The sequence below is a fragment of the Lytechinus variegatus genome, chromosome 2, assembly GCF_018143015.1.
Source record: "Lytechinus variegatus isolate NC3 chromosome 2, Lvar_3.0, whole genome shotgun sequence".
In the NCBI taxonomy this organism is placed as follows: Eukaryota; Metazoa; Echinodermata; class Echinoidea; order Temnopleuroida; family Toxopneustidae; genus Lytechinus; species Lytechinus variegatus.
Window position 1 is genome coordinate 66672033 of NC_054741.1, and position 22011 is coordinate 66694043.

Genomic DNA, 22011 nt, shown 5'->3' on the forward strand with positions numbered 1-22011 from the left:
TCTTCTTCTTTCCCTCTTTTTTTCTCTCCCTTTTCTTTTCCTCTCTTTCCTTCCCCTTTTTGGCGCCCCCTTTCCCCCTTTCGCCATCGCCAGTATACCATTCCGTTTTTCCTCGCCCGTATCGTGTATGTATAACCTCGATAAGACACACATTGCTTCCCCCTTTGGGTGGAAAACACTTCCATAATGCAAAGTAATCAATGACGAACAACACTAGTCAACAGTGATAAAATAAATCAAGAAGTTGAAGAGAATTGGTAATTAATTAGGCCCACAATCGCGAATAGAGTCGACTCGGGTCGTAGAGGGCGATAGTGCAGCATAGTAGACCAGTATGCGTATTAGACGAAATGAATATTAGACGAAATGGTGATTAGCCAAAATGGCAATTGGACATATTGGCTATTAGACCAAATGGCAATTAGACCAAATGATTGTTAGCCGAAATGAGTTTAGACCAAGTGATAGTAGACCAAATGCAGTTAGACCAAATGGAACATGGACGAAATGAAAGTAGACCAAGTGGTTATTAGACCATTTGCCTTTAGACCATTTGGCTATTAGACCAAATGGGAATAGACGTAATGATAGTGGACAAAGTGGCTATTGGACCAATTGGCAAAAAAATACCATTAGACCAAATGGCTATTAGACCAAATGATAATAGACGAAATGGCTATTAGACGAAATGGCTATTAGACGAAATGGTGATTGGACGAAATGGTAATTGGACCGTGTGGATAGTGGACCAACTGATGGTAGACGAAATGATATTAGACCATGTGGGTAGTGGACAAAATGGCAGTGGACGAAATGGCAATAAACCGTAAAAAATGATGTGCTAATTTAGCACTAACAGTGCTTGTATAGGGACTGCACTACTAGTGCTGATTTTCTAGTTCAAATTTAAACTAGAAAATTAACACTCGTAGTGCAGTCACTATACAAGCACTGTAAGTGCTAAATTAGCACTTCACTTTTTGCAGTGCTGTTGGTCCTACAAATGATAAGTCAACCATATGTGTTCATTCGTGCAAAGTCCCGATTCTTTTTTTACTAAACAACTTGGGGTCTTACGTGCTTCATCAAAAATATTTGTAAGCACTGTTGGTCCTACAAATGATAAGTCAACCATATGTTTTCATTCGTGCAAAGTCCCGATTTTTTTTTACTAAACAACTTGGGATCAGAGGTAGAACTCCCTTAATATGTTTCCATTCCCTTACAAAAGAGCCATTCTTACGGTCTTTAAGACTTGTCGGTGGTAATGAAACTGAAGGAAGATTAGTTGTCACATCTCAAGCTGACCCAACAACCGATATGCTCGTTCATCAGGGAGATTGGCCAAAGAATGCATCGCAGTTCGTCTGCAAGTATCTAGGATATGAAGGTAAATGATTACTAGAGTTAACTCCTGAAGGTCGGTGGATATATACTACTTTTGGGAGAGGGTGGCAAGTACAAACCCCAAACTTTCTAGAAAGATTTTTTCAGCAAATTATGAAGTTTGTTGTTTAACTCAGGTGATTTCATCGTTGAAATTCTTTAAAATGCCAATGCTGAATTGATCAATTTCGTAATAAAAAGTCGCAAATTCTGCATGTCGCTCAGCTCTCTCGCTTAAACTTCTCTGAATGATTTTAACGTATTTTGCCCTTGACAAAAATCTCACACATGGCCTCATTACAGTGTATCCACTGCATTACAAGACTTAGAGTAGACCCAATTAGTCATTTATGAATTGGATAATGACTATTAAGTATAGAGAGTTGCAAACATATACACAAAATACTTTGTAATTACTCTCCATTTGGCACTTGGAGACAAAGTACCACGATGATGGGGATCTTGAATTTGTGGGGGGGGGGGATGGGCTGGGTCTTCCCTCTTTGACATCTTTGTTCATTCAGTACATAAAAACATGATTTATTTTCCAATAACGACAGATGGCTTCATGGTACACTTCTACCCCCCTCACATTCAAAACATTTTGCAAAATCCAACTGAAAGGAAGGAATTTTATCTGTACGATAGTCCATACCAAATGTTAAAATACATGTAAGGGTAATGGCAGAAGTAACAATAGAGAAGGTTTGAGCGTTATTGAACATTTTACGAGAGTTGAAGGGTTTATTGACAAAAATGGAAACTTTTTGGACATCGCGATTCGTGAATACACTTCTTCTGATTAACTGGCTGACAAATTCCAGCTACGTATATCGTACTTAACAATCCCTTGGCTCCTTCCCCATCATCCAAACCCTTTCACTCTTTGCTGTTCTGTGCAACATTTGTAGTGGATGCAGACATCCGCAATCTGGATCTATTTGAAGAAGATATTGAAACAATCTAACGCATACCTTGCATTCGTTTAACCACTTGCTTGGGTGATTCTGAAGAGGATTAAAAATACCGCTTAAACAAAGAAAAAAAATCAATAAATTGGTGCTTAGTTCCGCATATTAACGCGGAAGTCTTACCACCTATTGGATAGAGTTGGCAGATACAATTTGTTTAAAAGTTACGAGTAGCTATTAAATAATAATTTTACGTCAAATATCTTATGAAAAGAAACATACTATAATCATGATAATCTAAGGTGAATTACATATAATTCAACCAAAGGCTTTAACATCACTGGATAAAGTCACTCATGAATATCCATTGCAAATGATGAATGGATCTAAAGTCCATTTCATATTACTTCGTTAAGCAACATAAGTCACCATTCATCTTGTATTTTCTATTTGTCTCTTAACAGGTGCATATGCTACAGTAGGAGGAGATCTCTTTGAGATACCATCCTCACCAAATAATTCTTATGATGCTGTGTCTCTACGATGTCCAGCTAATATGGATAACGTTACTCGCTGCTGGTATAAACGTATGGATTGGAAGATCCGTTTGGACAAGAGTATTGCTATTGTTTGTTGTACATGTGAGTATTCAGAATGATGCGATTTTCTTTGAAACACAAATAAATTTCCACAATATGAGTTTAATATAATATCAGACTAAACCGATTAAGTCAAATAAAACAATTTGCAAAAGATAAAGTACTCTGATAAAGTACTCAAAAAGTTACATAAATCATGACACGGAAGTTCAACAAATTTTAACCAAATTAAATGTAACGTCATACCTGGCAGGCAAAAGACAACTGGTACATGTAGTTAGCAACGAACGTAGTCTAATAACCTATTCTTCTAGTCAGCTTTTCTTGTCTTCACCCTAATGAATTTAGACGTTTCAAGATGCACTGATTTTGACTATTCTCTACAGGTCTGTCTTGAAAAATATGAGAGCTTGGAAACAAACTTTTCCCCCAGGAAGGATGATTTGGATCCTTTCTATTCAGCTTATTTAAAAAGCTAATTTGGTTTTAAAGCATTCAATTTATAGATTCGTACCTTCAGGTCGTCTTACTAACATAAATGTGTTGGAGTAGATCTCTGCCCAATCTTGTTTGAATTGATCTCAACCACATCTTGAAATGGCTTGATGCCGATAACATGAAGCTCCGTGCTACCTGTCGCATGCAGGCTGAGGATTAACGATCCAATCTGCTACAAGCCAAAGACAAGAATGAAATCACAACAATACAGCACCAGGGTTCAAGACCCTGCCTCGATCTAATCCAAATCCTGATTTGCCCATGCATGTCGGAACACTACAGCATGATGTTGACCCTAAAGCATCCTTGACGGATCAACCTTGATTATAGTGACTAAGTCAAGGTGGATCCTTTTCTGAAAGAAAAATTTTTGAGAGTATTTCAAATACCTTAACTTTAAGATCGAGTGGCAAGAGTGTAACGTTGAACTAGCCCACGAAGCTCAATATTTGGGCATTGATGTTATTTGTCTCCAAAGCATCGGACAGATCATTCTGTACTAATTGTACAACATAGATTTTGCGAATGGTTATATTTGAATTCTTGTTCTGCTTGGAAGAACTCCATATTAGTGCATCTTATGGTGATGTTGATTTTCTAGTCTCACCATGCGCTCTGAAAACATGTCTTGAAATTCGAAAGCTTGATAATCGTATAATTAAAATCACTTTCAAATCCAGCAACCACTATAGATTACTGTTACAGCCCAGCGAGCCCATATAACATGCATTATGAGTATTCTGAAGAGGACGTTGCTCAGTTCTTTGATGAACTTTCTTCCGCTATAAAATCTTTGCCTGGACATAATTTGGTGATGAAAGGCGGGGATATTAAAGCACAACTTGGGCCCGAAGATGCTGACTGTACTATTTCATAAAAAACCAGTAGGAATGACATGCTTAATTCTCAGTTCTCAAAGATGTATGGAGCAACAAAATTGCATTAAATGCTACTAGATTCCAACACCGGAATGATAGGCCATGAACTCACAAGTGGCCTAATGGTCAGCTTGCTCAAATTGATTCTATCCATGTCAGACGGAAGTAGATCAGGTTAAGAATAGTATAGTATATCGGTCTTTTGAAGGGATTGGGTCTGATCATCATGATCATCATATTGTCTCATGTAAATGCCATGTATTTACAGGCATTCCATGCAAGAGCTTTCCTCGATAGAAAGTCTTGAGTCGCATATGTATGAACTTAAATACTTAAATAAGCATGGCCCTTTGCCTTGTCAGTATTGATGCATGTTCATGAGCTTAATGTCATGAATTCTGTCTTTTTCCCGGGGGGGGGGGCACTCGACCAAAAAAGTGGTAGGGGTGTGCCGCGGGCGAGACAAAAAACGGGAGCCTTGGAGCGGTCTTATTGTAAAAAGGAGGGTCCTCGGAACGGGCTTCGGAACTACAATTTTGTGAAAAACGGGGGTCCTTGGAACGGATCGCCATTGTGTGAGTACGTGCGTTGCACCCCTATGGAACGGGTATACGTGCATGATGCAGCTAGCGGGGCCTCCGCCGGTTGCGCTCGCCCAGAGACGATGGTCGGACAGCGCTCGGCGGCCGCTTTTCACCAAAATTGCAGCAGATCAATGCGACCAGAACGGCGTAACGAAAAATATGCGAAGCTTTGGAGCGGATTTCTTTCTTCTCTTTTCTCGATAAGAACAAAATGCTATGTCTTGGAGCGGCTTTCTTTTTTTTTTTTCAATAAGACAAAAATGCTATGCCTTGGAACGGAAAGTTGGGTGTAAAAATGGGGGTCCCCTCCGCGCGCGGCCGCACATACCCACTATGCATTATATACTGAGTGCCCCCCCCCCCCTTCCGGGGTCTTTTTCGATATTCAAATAGAGGTCAAACTTTGTAGATACATTCTCTCCTGTGAGAAGCAATTCTTGTGCATCCTTCAAAAGAGTAGTTGTCAATGCCGGGAGTCAATGCTTTATTATCAGCATAATCCAAATGAGTTGAATTTTGTGTTGGTCCCTACTTGTAGACATAGGTTTGATGTTCATTCATTTTATTCGTACATGATCTAGTGAATATCTTAGAATGTAATCTAGTACAATTAAAAATAGATTTGGTGCCAAAGTGTAACCCTGAAGAATTCCAGAAGTTGTCATAAAACTGTTCAGCAGGTCCATATACACTTTGAATAAAGGAGAGTGGATTTGTATAAATTAGGTCGATTGCTTCTATTACTTTATTTGGGATACCATAATTTGAAAGAATCTCAATCATATTACAGCGGTTAACGCTATCAAATGCCTTTGAGAAATCAAGGAAATGATAGTACATTGCTCTCTAGAATTCTTAGTTCTTCAATGATTCGCCTTTTTGAGAGAATATGGGAGGGAGTAGATCTTCCTTTCCTGAAACCATTTTTATTGTTCCTTAATATATATCAACATATGGAATCAAACGATTAAGAAGCATTGTATTATATATAGTTGCAATCGGTGATAATGTTGTACCTCTGTAGTTTGATGGTGATGAAAATTCCACTTTCTTTAGAATGTGTATAATGCGTGGCAAAGAGAAAGTTTTAGGTTTATTACCAATTCATTACAGAATTTAAGAAGAGTTTCGTGAAATAAAGGACTCTACCATATAACAGCAGAAATGTTATCTGGACCAAATTATTTTGAAACTTGAGCCCTGTTTTATAAAATGGCCCTAATTTATTAGGGAGGAGATCACAAACTTTGTGGTTGAAAAGGGGGTCTTCTGTATCACTGTTCTAAACTGGTGAGCCTAGGAGGTCCCTGAAATGCCTAGGCCTGTCCTATAACCCTTACTTTTTCAGAAGTGTCACATTTTATCATAGTAACTGACCAGTTACTATGATAAAATGTGACACTTTTGAAAAAGAAAGGGTTGTGGAACAGATTTCTTATTTGTTATATCTTTCAGGAGATGTCAAGCTGCTGCATGTTTCTTATATCATCGTGAAGACTTTCGAACTTTTCAGTTTTGTCTTTAATTTTGTTTTCAAGGGCCATTGTGTAGGAAACATGTGCCGTTTCAGCAGTTTCCGAAAGATCATTTCGAGTAGGTATTGCGTAATATAGTTGAAGCCTCCTTTATATCCCTGGTGCGAGCTACATTTTCCTCGTTTGAGACACCACTCATTATCTTAGTTTTCTTTGGGAGAGTTTGGAGTACGATCTCTCTATTAGCTTCAATTAGTTTATCGTATACTTCTGATGCCTCACTTCTGTCATCTAATTCATTACAAAGTGTACAAAAACCTATTAAACACATCAATAGTACATGTATATTGATCTTTCAACTGATCATTTTGATTTGCCTGGGCCAATCAATACTCTTCATGAGGTCTTTGGATTGAGTTTTACAATTTTGATAACCTTTTTTACATTAACATGATACAATTCGATGATCAGACCCAATCCCTCAAAAAAACCGATATGCTATATTATTCTTAACCTGAGCCACTTCCTTCTGACTTCACTCTTAACATAGTGGTGCAAAAAAAAACAATTTTTAACCAACCCTGGGCAACACACTGTCCACACAACTATTGGTTAAAATCTACCCAAATTTGGAAATAGAAACCTTGGGTAATAAATTTGCTCGATTGGATAATAATTTGCCCGGAATCTAAATATAATTATATTCTTTTCTTTTTACCAACATACATTACCCAACACAGTGGACAGTATGTTGCCCAACATTTTAAGTGCGTAAGATAATCGACTGGAGCGAGCTGACCATTTGGTTGCGTGTGGGTCCATTAAATCAGGGTTTAGATTCTTTGGCTAGTAGAAACCTGGGTCGCCACTGCTCAGCCCCCATGCGACAGGTAGTACCGACATGACCGAGCTAAAATGTTATCGGTAGCAAGTCATTCCCAGATTGGGCAGATAATCTACCCAAATACATTTATGTTAGGATGGCTGACCTGATATGAGTATCGTATCTTCATTCTATATGGAGAGATAAAAAATGTCTAAATCCTGAAATGAATACCCTCATTTTATTCAATGTTATTTTTATTTGTATAAACTCATTTTTTTGTCATAAGATTCAACAAATATGTGTTATGCACAACGACTGATTCCTTTCATCAAGGAGCAAAACATTGAAGCTAGATTTCTTTGTATCAATATGATTCTGTTAAAATCAACTCTGAAATTGTTTCGATTTCTTTACTTAAGGGTTTACTGCGTAATAAATCAGGAACCGGCCAAACACCGTATCAAATACCAAGGCTACATGACTTTATATATGTATAGGAGAGTAACCTTTCATAAGAATCATTAAAGGCATTAAAGGCCTGGTCACACCGGCAGAACTTTGCTGCAGCATTCCTGGAGCGGTGAAAAAAATCATCACCAACGCCCAGCATTCTAGGAGCGGTGAAAAAAAAATCATCACAACGCCGAGATAAAGTTTGGCACCGCTAGACGCAACTTCGTGGACGCTTAGGTTCACTAGGCCAACGTATAAATCTTGAACGCTATAGACCACCGCTGCTGATCGCAAACTTTGCCCGGGCGGCGATTAAATGTTGCACAGACTTTTTGGAGCGGTTGTAAAATAAGCGTTTTACGAGTAGAAACGGGATTGCAGGAACGGTGTCGGGCATTGAAGCAGCGACCCATTGCTGTGGTGAACTTTGGTTTGGCGTTAATTGGTATGGAGGTGTCAGAGCGGGACCAGCATTTGACTATAAATACGGGGAGAAATGGACCAGGAGCCCATTTGGGATCTATCTGAACTTCTATCAAAGACATCCGTTCAGTTCCGTTGTCAAAACAGTCATGCCGCTTTAAACCACCGCCAAGCCAACGCCCACATGCGAAGAACGCCGCTCTGTCAACGCTTGCGTCACCGCTAAAGCAACGTCGGCTTCAGCGGTGCACCGCTAAGGCAACAAGCGTTCTCAAAATGCGGCCCCCTCTCCCTTCCGTTTAAGGAACGCTCCAACAAATATCGGGCGGTGTGACCTGGTCTTAGGTTTGTTTTACTATGTAATCTTGCTCAGTATAGTACTAGTTAGGAAAGAGAGAGGGGGGGAAGAGGGTTATATGAAAGTAGGTTGATTTTTTTCCTTTTTGTCTACAATCATTATTTACAGCGACAGAGTGAATTTTAATCTCAATAATGACCGATATGGATTTTCAGTTTCTTTTTTTTTCTACAACTGTTATAGAAAAAAAAGAAACTGAAAATCCATATCGGTCATTACAGTGGTTTTGCACATTTAAAGGTCAAGTCCACCTAAAAAAAATGTTGATTTGAATCAATAGAGAAAAATCAGACAAGCACAATGCTGAAAATTTCATCAAAATCGGATGTAAAATAAGAAAGTTATGACATTTCAAAGTTTCGCTTATTTTCAACAAAATAGTTATATGAACGAGCCAGTTACCTCCAAATGAGACAGTCGATGATGTCACTTCAATACTCACTATTTCTTTTGTTTTTATTGTTTGAATTATACAATATTTCAATTTTTACGAATTTGACAATTAGGACCTCCTTGCCTGAAGCACAAAATGTTAAAATAATGGAATTCCACGTGTTTAGGGAGGAATGAAACTTCATTTTACATGACAATGACGAGAAAATCAAAATATTTCATATTTCATATAATAAAATACAAAATAAATAGTGAGTGAGTGATGTCATCAACTCTCTCATTTGAATGTAACTGGCTCGTACATATAACTATTTTGTTTAAAATAAGCGAAACTTAAAATGTCATAACTTTCTTATTTTACATCCGATTTTGATGAAATTTTCAGTGTTGTGCTTGTTGAATTTTCCTCTTTTTATTCAAATCAAGTTTTTGTTGGGGTGGACTTGTCCTTTAAGTAATTATGGTTATCAGGACCACTTACAATTCTGTTTTCTATACAACAGCGTACATGTGCAATACACCCCGTGGTAGTCCTCTGGGTCTAGAAAGCGGTAAAATCCATGATGATGCTATTACAGTTTCGAGTGAGTGGGGCGAGACCATTGTGGGCAAAACTAGAGCTCGTCTTAACGGTAACTCTGCGTGGCGCCCTAACATCCCCGACGACGCTGACCCCTGGCTGCAGGTTGCCTTCGATTCCGCTTTTATCATCACAACTATTATAACACAAGGCAGACCAGTAGCTGGGACACAGTGGACGACCGCATACAAAGTGTCCTACAGTATGGACGGAACGTCATGGACCTTCTACCAAGACACTTCTGCTAATACTGACAAGGTAAACATCTATATCGCATCTTGTCCTCTTTATCCTATACAAAACAAAGCCTGAAACAACTTGGAACCAAATCTGAGAACAGAGAGGGGGAGATAGCGACTAGCGAGCGTAATTAAATGCTGTTTCAATCCCAATAATTGCATTATTATCGGAGAGGTTTAAATGAATACACCCATGGACAAACGCCTGTGTGAACAAAACCTCACGATTGTGTCCAAACAAATTTTGGGAATATTTAAATGATATTTACTGGCCTTGAGGGGAACTTCAAATATATGTCGCCAGCAACAGAATCATATTGCCCCGAGTCTTTAAACGAAGGCAATGTGGATCTTTTAAGGACGTCCCACAGTTAAAGTGAAATCCATGTCATTTTCACCAAACTGTGCTCGTAGAATACTTCTAGCAGCACCCGAATATTCCAAATATGCAAAAATTAACTTGGGTCTATGTGCTTGATTTTGTGCTATAGAACTTCAAAGTTCGCCCAAATTGACGTTCTTAAGAATTACGCATTCAAAGGAATTTGACATTTTTAGACCTTACGAGATTACTACAATGAGTTTAAACCTCTATTACTCAGTCAAAATCCATGAATATTAGATTTCGCAACAAAGTTTCGAAACATAGTTAATAATTGTATTCTTCAAGATGGAAAATCTAGCATTGCTATTTGTATGTTACGTTTACGATCGCCGTTTTAAACGACGTTTGAAAGCGCTGATTCTGTCCTCGCAATGGAAGCATAAACACAACCTCAGTCTACAGCAGTAAGTCTTAAAGATGACAACAAAAGCCCAATTTCAAAAATGTGTAATTTCAATACAAATTTGTGAAGTGCAATAAATGCAGCTGCACTAAACTCAAAACCAATGTCATTTAAGTTCACCAAATGTTGCATACGTGGAGAAGAAGGTATATATAAAAGGTGTAAACATTGAAAAAAAATAGGGGTTCATGTTTTGTTATGTTTTTAAATTATCAGCACTTTTGTTAGAGCAAATGTGCTTTTGAAAACTGCATTCTCTGATTACTATTATCATGATGAGTAGGCCTAACCCCCGAAGGGCACTTCCATTGACTAGTGGATACCATGCGCGACCCCGGGGTCTTGGAAAGCACCCTTAACACGTATTTTCCATATTCTCAAAATGCAGCCCTTAATAAGTATTGGCGTGTGAGACCCTACCCTCAACAAGTATTGGAAACAAATACTATTGGCAAGTATTCCCAGAACTGAGCCCCTAAACTAGTAGAGTGATGCATTTTCCATGTTCTGAAAATGCACGCCAAACAAAACGATACTCTTAGCAAGTATTTCCTGAAATGAACCCATAAACAAGTACGGAGATATTTTATTGTTATGTCACGCGTCCGTCGGTTTTACCATGAGACACCATTATTTTTGTTTAGTACGGCCCCACCTTCCACATCTCGCGCAAATCGGACTCTAAACACGTAGTGTTGGGGCAAAAAGGACATCCTTTATAAAAACTTTTGGATTTTGTTTTATCATCCCCGCATATTTGACCATAAACACGTATATTTTTCCGAGCGAAATAAATACCCTTTTTTCAATATTTTTGTGTTTTTTACACCCTTATCACGTTACGTACGTAACGTGCCCTATCGTGAAAAGGACATTCTTTTTACGTGTTTTTTGGTCGCGCATGGTATCCACTCGTCAATGTAAGTGCCCCTCCCCCGGGGGGGGGCCTAACCTTAAAGGGGAATGAAACTTTTGGAATGAGTAGGCTTGTGTCGAAACAGAAAAATCAAAGAAAACAGATCAACGAAAATTTGAGAAAAATCTGACAAACTATGAGAAAGTTATGTGCATTTCAATAATGCAAGCACTTATTCTGGAGATCCTCCCATTGGCAATGCGACAAGGATGTGTGATGTCACATGTGAACAACTTTCCCTTTGATGGACTATAAAATACCCCCAAACTGTCTTGATTCTTATTGGGATACATATTCTTTATCCATGATGTATTCTTTAAAAATCAGACATGCCCTCCTATAGAAAGAATACATGATCTACTGATAGATGTGATAAAAGAGACAATTTAAGTGAAATATATACTAAAGTAATGGGGAGAGTTGTTCACCAGCATGACAAGTGACATCGCACATCTTTGTCGCATTGACAATGTGAGGATCTCCATAGCATTAGTGATCGTAATATTCAAATGCTCATAACCTCCTCATTATTTATCTGATTTTTTGTCTCACCTGCGAAGCAGAGTGAGACTATAGGCGCCGCTTTTCCGACGGCGGCGGCGACGGCGGCGGCGGCGGCGGCGTCAACATCAAATCTTAACCTGAGGTTAAGTTTTTGAAATGACATCATAACTTAGAAAGTATATGGACCTAGTTCATGAAACTTGGCCATAAGGTTAATCAAGTATTACTAAACATCCTATTAAAGTTTCATGTCACATGACCAAGGTCAAAGGTCATTTAGGGTCAATGAACTTAGACCATGTTGGAGGAATCAACATTAAAATCTTAACCTGAGGTTAAGTTTTTGAAATGTCATCATAACTTAGAAAATATATGGACCTAGTTCATGAAACTTGGACATAAGGTTAATCAAGTATCACTGAACATCCTGCATGAGTTTCACGTCACATGACCAAGGTCAAAGGTCATTTAGGGTCAATGAACTTTGGCCGAATTGGGGATATCTGTTGAATTCCCATCATAACTTTGAAAGTTTATGGATCTGATTCATGAAACTTGAACATAATAGTAATCAAGCATCACTGAATATTTTGTGCAAGTTTCAGGTCTCATGATTAAGGTCAAAGGTCATTTAGGGTCAATGAACTTTGGCCAAATCGGGGGTATCTGTTGAATTACCATCATAACTTTGAAAGTTTATTAGTCTAGTTCATTAAACTTGGACATATGAGTAATCAAATATCACTGAACATCCTGTGCGCGTTTCAGGTCACATGACCAAGGTCAAAGGTCAATGAACTTTGGCCGAAGTGGGTGTATCAGTTGAATTACCATCAAAACTTTGAAAGTTTATGGATCTGATTCATGAAACTTGTACATAAGAGTAATCAAGTATCACTGAACATCCTGTGCGAGTTTCAGGTCACATGATCAAGGTCAAAGGTCATGTAAGGTCAATGAACTTTGGCCATGTTGGGGTTTTTTGTTGAATAACCATCATATCTCTGTAAGTTTATTGGTCTAGTTCATAAAAAGTGGACATAAGAGTAACCATGTATCACTGAACATCTTGTGCGAGTTAGAGTAGTATTCAAAGTCAGCACTGCTGCTATATTGAACCGCGTGATGCAGGTGAGACGGCCAGAGGCATTCCACTTGTCTTAAACTTTCATCGATCTGTTTCTTTGATTTTTCTGTTTTAACACAAGCTATCTTGTTCTAAACGGTTTCATTCTCCTTTAATATTTATGGCCTCCTTTAAACAGTAACCGGCATTATGAAAATCGAATCTTCTCATACAGCCATGTTCTTGCGTTTTCTTCAGGTTTTCTCAGGAAATTACGACGGTTATAGTCAAGTAGAACACAACTTCCTCACACCCATCGTATGTAGATACTTTCGTATCCATCTGCTAAAGAGCTGGGGTTATATGAGCCTCAGGTTAGAACTCACTGGGTACGGTCCCATCAATGAATTATTAGGTGAGCACAATATCAGTGATCATGATCAGGCGCGTACGCAAGGGGGGGGGGGTTTCGGGGGTTCAACCCCCCCCCCTTTCGTTTCCTTTTTTTTTTTTTTTTTTTTTTTTTTGCTTGTCTCCCCAGAGGTCGGTCTGGTCAAGGAGTTATCGGGCAAGAGCCTGATAACTCCTTGGTCTGGTTACGGACAGTTCCCCTACCCAATAATGTATATGACAGCAATAATGAACAGAATCTCATGTTTCCGACGAAAAACACAGAAAAAATTTCCACTCGCTTCGCTCGCTCCATTTTATTATATCTTTTATTTCCGCATGTCGCCGACATGATCACGGTATCGCCATTAACAAGGCCATACATGATTATCATGATGTATACTTATGAATACAAGTGAACCAAGACAAAGACATACGTTTTCTTACAAAATATGTTTTACCAATATGAAAACAAAAATGACGGAAAACGCTAAAATGTCGGTTAGCTCGCTCCGCTCGCTCGTAATAGTTTATGAAATTCCATAAGTATCTAGTCTCCTGTTCAAGGCCGTATTATGAGTGTTATGAATAGAAGGACATGTAGCATCGACTAATACTTGATTTACTAACAAACTATTGACAAGAAATGTATGTTTTGACGGGAAAACGCGAAAATTTCGGCTCGCTCACTCCGCTCGCTCGTAATCATTTATGAAATTTCTTAAGTTTCTAGTCTCTTGATCAAGGCCATATCATGAGACTTACGAGCAGAAGGACATGTATCATCAACTAATATGTAATCATTACCAACAAGCTATTGAGAAGAATTGTATGTTTTGACGGAAAAACGCAAACATTTCGGCTCGCTTGCTCCGCTCGCTCGTAATTATTCATGACATTTCTCAAGTTTCTAGTGTTCTGATCAAGGCCATATCCAGGCGCGTAGCCAGGGGGGCTGTCGCCCCCCCCCCAAAAAAAAAAAAACGTCCCAAAAAAGAAAAAAAAAGAAGGGAAAAAAGGAGAGGAGAAAAGGAAAAGGGAAGGAAGGAAAGGGAAGAAAGGTAGCTTTGTGTTTTTTCTATTTATTCTTTATTTTTTTCTCAAAAGAGAAACTCCTTCACTCTTCTTGCTTTAAATTCATATATGAATTTTGCTTCCGCGCTGCGCGCGGTTAAATGACAATATTGAAGTCCTCCATTGTTCCCCCACCTTTTCTCTAACCCTGTTTTTCCACCTCAGCTATGTGCTTCTTGCCAGTTACAGTTAAAATTGTATACATTAGGGCATGAATTGGAGTAAGGTTAGGCCGAAGTAAATGTATGAAGTTATCTTTTTTTTCAATTGATCGCGCAACTTCTGGTCTGGTCGGCTCCGAGCGGGTAAAATCTTTATATTTTAGTTTCTGCCGTCACCTCCATAAAGTCAGCTTCTCCCGCTTTTCAGCTCATTACTATAAACAACCATAATTTGGGGGCAAACAGGTTCCTAATTTAAAAAGTGGAAGGTATGGAATTCGTGTCGTATTAAATAAAAAAGTACAATATTTTTTTTATCAAATTGTATTAAACTTCATGTCATTTCCCTGTATACATTCATCTCCTGTCCTGTTTTGCGCCCTCAGTTTGAAATTTTGAATGACACTTAAGTTTCTTTATTTTCAAAATGAAGCGCTTCAGGATAAGTCAAAAAAAATAATCATCCTTTATTATATAGATAGATAATTTCAATAAATCACAGAAGTTTCAACTTTATGCGCACTATTTTCCTTGTAATAAAGTTCAATAATCTTAGAAAATCAATTGAATTAGAGACGATTGGGTATTAGAGATATCTACATTTGATGAAACGTCCGCCCTTTGAAATTTCAGAGTTTCATTGCTCATCGCGGGGAGGAATATCTTCCTCTACCAATCTTCTCCTCTGTTTTGCGAGTTAAAAATATGCACTGATGCTAAATTGTTTGTAATCAAATCTGATCTTTCCAAAGAAAGTTTCAATATATCTTTGAGAATACCCTTTTCTCGGGACCCTTTTTATGGCAAGAAAAATTGATGAATCACTTTAGCTTCCGCGCTTCGCGCGGAGTTATTATCATTTTAATTTCCTCCGTTGTATACCTCTTTTGTGCGTTTACAATCACTTTTGAAAACAAGGTTCAAAATCGCAATATAGTCAACCGAATTGGAGGTACTAGAGACAAGAGAAACGGCTCCTTTTCATTTTAATTTATGAAACACTAAAAGCTTCGCGCTTCGCGCGGGAGGGGGAAACTCCCCCTCCCTGCACCCACCCCCTAGGGAGCGCGCTTCGCGCGCTCTGTAAGTGTTGGCACGCTTCGCGTGCATTTACCGCCCCCTCCAAAATGAAATCCTGGCTACGCGGTTGGCCATACCATGAGTGCTACGATCCGAAGGACATGTAGCATCGACTATGATACCAACAAACTATTGACAAAAAGGTTATGTTTTCAACGAAAAAAAAAGAAAAAAAAATCATCACCTCCCCCCCCCCCGCTCATCACTTTTTAGAGACTGGGCGGGAGATTTAAAAAAAAAAAATCAGCTCGAAACCCCCCCCCCCTTTCAAAAATCCTGCGTACGCGCCTGATCATGATGTCAGTGTTTCCGACCGAATTTGGAACTAAGCTAATACGAAGTTTCGGTATTCAATTAGAACAATTATCGGAAACTATAATTTAAAATAAAATTTAGCTTTATTCACACCAAATATAGAAATTAGATTATTCGATTTCTGATAAATGTGTTTAATTCTATTTGTGCGTGAATCGTAATGAAGATCTAATACATTATAACGATTTGACTTATAAGCGGATTTCGAACCAGCCACAAAGTCATTTTACAGAAGCAGATGTGGTGAAGCTTGAACACAATCAGAAAAAAAAAATATTATTTAACAAGTAAGGAATTTTTACAAGTTGCAAAAAAAACATTTGTTCACAATATCCACATGATCAATGGCTAAAATCACGAGGCACTGCCACTTAATTTCTGGACTGATACCCGTGACACCAATTCAGCTGACTTCACAGGTATGTCTCTGGACAATGCGTAGAAATCCACTGGAAATAATGTAGAGTGCAATGATATCCAAAATTAGATTGAACACCTAAAACTAACAGATTTTCTCCAATCTCATTTCATATTCTAATCTTACACTGTCTTAGGAATATCTCGACTGGGGAAGTTCAAGAAGTACAATCTGTTTCTCCTCTTGCTCGGACAGAAGCTGACAGCCTATAGTTTCATGTCAGCACTCTTGTTGACGCCAACTTCAGAATATTAAAACCTTTTTTTTTTTTTTGGTGGGGGGGTATCTTGATCTATAATCTCTAGGGATGATTGGTATCAAGTACGGAAAGACTAACGGAAGAAGTAGCCTTAGATAGGCCTGTGGGGCATAAACTTGCCTTGCTATCGATCTCTCAAAGATATTTCATTTAAATCGTTGTTTCTTCTTAATCATTTTAAATTTAGCTGCTATGAACCAAGAGGAATCTGGATGTTCACATCCCCTGAGAGGAAGTAAAATGGGAGTGGAAGATGGACGAATCCCAAATTCTAGTCTTACTTCTTCATCGTATCGAATTATCGACGGATTTCCCCTTTCAGCACAAAATGGAAGATTGAACGGCGGAATAGATTCTAATAGGAACGCTGGCTGGCTAGCCGTTGATGACGGCAAAGACATATGGGTGATGGTGGGTCCGTTATATTTGTATTCGTCTGCACACAGAAAAGTCTGTGCTTCATAAAAAACATGTCTAAGCCTTATCTATCTACGCATTTGACCGCTAATTTGGAATCGGTTGATGTGTGTTTTAGATTTGAAATTACTTATGAGGGATTTTCTCTTTTTTCGTCTTGAAAAAATGTTAAGAGACTGGCAATTGTGCACAGCAAAACAAAAATGAACAAAATATGTAACCTTTTACGATTTGGTTTATTATGTGAACTTTGATTTGTTCTTTGTGATTTAAAACGGAGTTTAAACTAATCACTAATCACAAAAAAATGAATGGCAGTAGTTCAAATAAAATTTTATAGAAAAATTAGTGATTCATTCGACAATTGATATTAAAGGTCTATTCAAACAAAATATAGTGAATCTTTCGGTAATTAATCTAAGAGGTCTATTTATAAACAGAATTTAATGGTAGGATGATATTTATTGAAGGAAAATGTGTAAGGTTCCATACCCCAGATACCAATTCTCTTTATTTTAACACAGTGTACGATTACTTGTCTAGTGTTCTCAGACACTGCTGCAAGAACTTTGGGGGTAGGGGGTGGGTACTTATTACAAAATAGCTTTTCAAGTTTACTAATATTCTTTGCGTTAGGCAAGGGATATGGATTTATTTAAGTTTTTTATCCATTTGATTTTTTTTCTGCGAATGTTTTGACTCCTCAGATAGATGTTGGTCAAACCTCTCTCATCACCGGTATCATTGTACAAGGGCGACACCTGGAACATCAATGGGTAACGTCTTTGAAAGTGTCCTATTCCCTGGATGATTTTAGATGGACATTCGCTTTGGAACCACAATGCGAACAAGTAAGTTTGCTTGAACGCAACAATGCAATAATTAAGCATCCAATCTTTTTCGTTTGATATTTTCCTTAACCAAATGGGATGTTTCAAAAATATTATCTAGTAATTTTTTTTTTTTGAAATTTTTATCAGGCCTGAAAATAGGACATTTTGGGAACTCTTTTGTGGCCAACGTTACAGTATGCGTATCTTATCCTGGAAAATAACGAAAGTTCAACAGCCGACCAGAAATATTTATTTATACATTGGGATAATTTCAATTAACCCTATTGAACAGGCGCGAGAGATAAAACTATTTTGTGTAAAGTAACATAGGTCCCCGTGCACAAAAAATTTGCAATTTGCGAACTTGCGGTGTATAAAATTGTTATTGTTATTATTATTATTAAACGTCAACGAACGTAGAGAGCAGCAACACTGCAGTGTATTACTGCCCTTTACATTCGTTGGTTCCAATCGAATGCAAATTAAAAAAAATCACAAGTAACTTGATAATCAAAAGCACTCGTTTGGAAATTGCACTTAAAATTTGGGGTTAGGTAGTAAACGCAATTCTTTCGGCAATGGTCCTCTTTTTTTTATTTTCATTTTCTTACAATACTTTTCCCCCTCTAATTTTATTCCCATATCTTCCTGCTCCACTCTTTATTCTATTTTATCCATCCATCCATTCTCCTTTTTATTTCTTTCCCCGCTGATAGGGAAAGGTGTGTTACAACCGATAATGTCGCACCAACGCATAATGTCGTAGTTTTTCTAACGCATAATGTCGTAGCAAAGTGTCAACGCATAATGTCACATGTCGCAACGCATAATGTCGCAGTGGTAGTTTCTTCAGGACTCGAGCTACAGATAAGATATAAAATATGCTTTCACTCAGTATTTTGAGACACGAGAAAGAGAATAAAGTGATTTGGAAATCATTGGCCCCTTGAAAAAAAAATACAACTAGACTATATGAATGATAATAAACAAAACGACTATTAGACCAACTGGCTATAAGACGAGATGGTAATTAGACGAAATGGTTATTGGACTATGTTAATGGTTGACTCACTAATGGTAGACGAAATGATAGCAGACCATGCGATAATGGGGAAAAGGGCATTAGACGAAATGGCAATAAACCGATAAATATCCATACAAAGAGTTATCCTGATTTCCAAATCACTTAATTCTCTTTCTCGTGTCTCAAATACTTAGTGAAAGCATATTTTATATCTTATCTGTAGCTCATGTCCTGAAGAAACTACCGCTGCGACATTATGCGTTGCGACATGTGACATTATGCGTTGACACTTTGCTACGACATTATGCGGTGCGACATGTGACATTATGTGTTGACTGCGACATTATGGACCGAATTCACAAAGGTGGACTCTGCAAAATCCACGGATTTTAGAATCCGTGGATTTTTGAGTCCATGGATTCTGGAAAATCCACGGATATTGCAGTTTGTGATTCACCAACAGTGGACTCAAAAATACATGGATTCAACCGTGGACTCAACTAAATCCGTGGATTCATCCGTGGATTTTGCAGAATCCACCTTTGTGAATTCGGGCCTATGCGTTGCTGCGACATTATGCGTTGGTGCGATATAATCGGTTGTAACAGGGTGCAGTCGCTTCAGCCCCTGGATATATCTATGCATATAATCAATTTTTTTTTTTTAAAGGATGTTTTATTATATTCTCTCAAATCAACATACATACTTTGTACAAACTATTTGAAACATAATTATAAATTATACAATAAATCCATTACAATATAATTATACAACTTATACATCAAACTTCAAAAATACTAGAAATTAATATACTAATGCGTTTCAGCAATTACAAAATGAAATATTAACAAAATATGACATGATCAGAGAGAAAAAAAGGATAAAAGAAAAAAAGGATTGATTTTTTTTTCTTTTTTTCTCAGCCCTTGTCATTCCCCCCCCCCCCCCCACCCTCCCTTGAACACCCCATCCCCTATCCAGTGGAGAACTGGCTCTGGGCTCCAGTATATGGTCTAATATAATTTAAGTTTTCCCATTTACAGAAATGGATTGTAAGAGTCCCCCTCTTTGTTGCTAATTTCTTTTCTTCTCTTTGATCCCCCCTAATACTATTTTTTATTTCAATCAATGAAGGAGGTTTTTTTAATTCTCGGTTTTTGTAAATAAGATATTTAACTAAAATCAAGACATGATTAATTAATTGATATTTACCTTTACTTTTCTCCTGCTTCCCGAAAAGAATTTCCTGCCAACTAAATTTATCTATTTCAAAATTTAAACTTCTTGCACATAGATCCCAAAGTGATTTTGAAAATTCACATGTATAAAATAGATGTTCATATGTTTCTTCTTCCCTTTCACAAAATGAGCATAAATTGGTCGAAATAAGACCAAAACGGAAAAGGTGGTGGTTAGTGTATAAAATATTATGCAAGAGTTTATACTGGAACTCCCTTAATCGACTATTCAGTGTGCAATATCTTAGTCTTAAAAATATACTTTCTATTGAAAATCTTAATCGATCCCTCTTCATTACCAGGTCTTTCCTGCAAACTACGATAATGACACTCCAGTGACTATTGTCTTCAACCAGCCACTCACTGCCCGCTACGTCAGAATTCACCCACTCTCATGGTCCAATGTCTGCGGCATGAGGTATGAAGTCCTTGGTATACGAGATTAGGAAAATTTCAATAGCTGAAACGTTTATGATAAAGGGTCACTTTTCAAGTCTTAACACTGAAATTTTTCAACCGCGCTGCTCACCGACCTCTTACTTTCGAATCTCGCACAACTTTTGAGACCAAATTTGCGATCCCCGGGTACGCGATTACGAAGTTACGCAATATTATGTAAGTGCATGTCAGACCCAATACTGTTCATGTACAAATCCAATGCAAAATTGTGTATTTAGCCAAAATTCATAAATGTATAATTATTTCTACTTTTGCTGATTAAATTTAAATAATTTAGTCTTGTTTATGATCGAAATTAAGAATGCAGCAATTTCCATAAAAATACAATAAAAAGCAAAAAACAAAGAAATACATAAGAAATACGTAAAACGGATTGCGATACCATTTTTTTTTGGAAGTACACTTAATCGAGATCCTTCAACGACTCTGTGAATAAAACAAATTAGCAGTTTTGAGGTAGTATAATAGTTGATCAGAGAAAATTTTTTATTTCATGAATAAATTAGCATAATTAATTTATTTAATGAAAAATCTTATTATTAAAAAAAATACATACAGCCTTGTAGATTATATCGCACACTGCCACTGTGCAAATTTTTGCGGCTCTCGCGCGATCGAAAGGCGAGATCTCAGGGGGGGGGGGGCGGAATCCGCCCCTCCCCTGCTGTGAGATAACCCGGCTCTTTTAGGGTTAATCTTATCTTACTGCATTTCCAGTAGTATTTGACTACGTGTGAAATGTAACTTAAAAGGACAAGTCCACCCCAACAAAAAGTTGATTTGAGTAACAAGCATAGCACTGAAAATTTCATCAAAATCGGATGTAAAATTAAAAAGTTATGACATTTTAAAGTTTCGCTTAATTTCACAGAACAGTTATATGCACATCCTGATTGGTATGCGAATGAGGAAACTACATGTATGACGTCATCAACTCACTATTTCTTTTGTATTTTATTATATGAAATATGAAATATACTAATTTTCTCCTCATTGTCAAGTGATACAACGATTAATTCCTCCCTGAACATGTGGAATTAGCATTGTTAAATACTACATGGTTAAGTCAAGTTGGTCCTTATTTGTCAAATCTATAAAGAATGAAATATTGTATAATTCAAACAATAAAAAACAAAAGAAATAGCGAGTGATGGACATCATCGACTGACTCAACTAGTTGTGCATACCACTGTTCTGTGAAAATAAGCGAAGCTTTAAAATGTTATAACTTTCTTATATGTTACATCCGAGTTTGATGAAATTTTCCTCACTATGCTAGTTTCTTTTCTCTATTTATTCAAGTCAGCATTTTCCTGGGGTGGACTCGACATTTAAACACTTTTAAAACTACTATCATTACAATTTTTTATTTAAAATTTGTACTAATTAATATAATGATCTATTTATCGATTGATTGATTGACTGATTGCTTGACTCAGTGATTGATGAACTGTTTTGAATATCAT

At 37.5% G+C, this 22011-nt stretch overlaps 1 protein-coding gene across 1 annotated transcript; it reads left to right on the forward strand.

Moving 5' to 3' along the window:
• Nucleotides 1-1119: 1119 nt before the first annotated feature.
• On the forward strand, nucleotides 1120-20864 carry LOC121406921 (lactadherin-like). The gene is made up of 7 exons (XM_041597795.1): nucleotides 1120-1390; nucleotides 2762-2938; nucleotides 9288-9622; nucleotides 13136-13292; nucleotides 16762-16985; nucleotides 17699-17842; nucleotides 20389-20864. Exons 1-7 carry the CDS (start codon nucleotides 1120-1122, stop codon nucleotides 20530-20532), a joined length of 1452 nt encoding a protein of 483 aa, XP_041453729.1. The 3' UTR covers nucleotides 20533-20864.
• Nucleotides 20865-22011: the final 1147 nt, after the last annotated feature.

Coding starts and splice junctions, on each gene's coding strand:
- LOC121406921 (XM_041597795.1), top strand. CDS start 1,120: ATGATAAGTCAACCATATGTTTTCATTCGTGCAAAGTCCCGATTTTTT. Junction 2,939..9,287: donor TGCTATTGTTTGTTGTACAT/GTGAGTATTCAG, acceptor TCTATACAACAG/CGTACATGTGCAATACACCC. Junction 9,623..13,135: donor CTTCTGCTAATACTGACAAG/GTAAACATCTAT, acceptor CGTTTTCTTCAG/GTTTTCTCAGGAAATTACGA.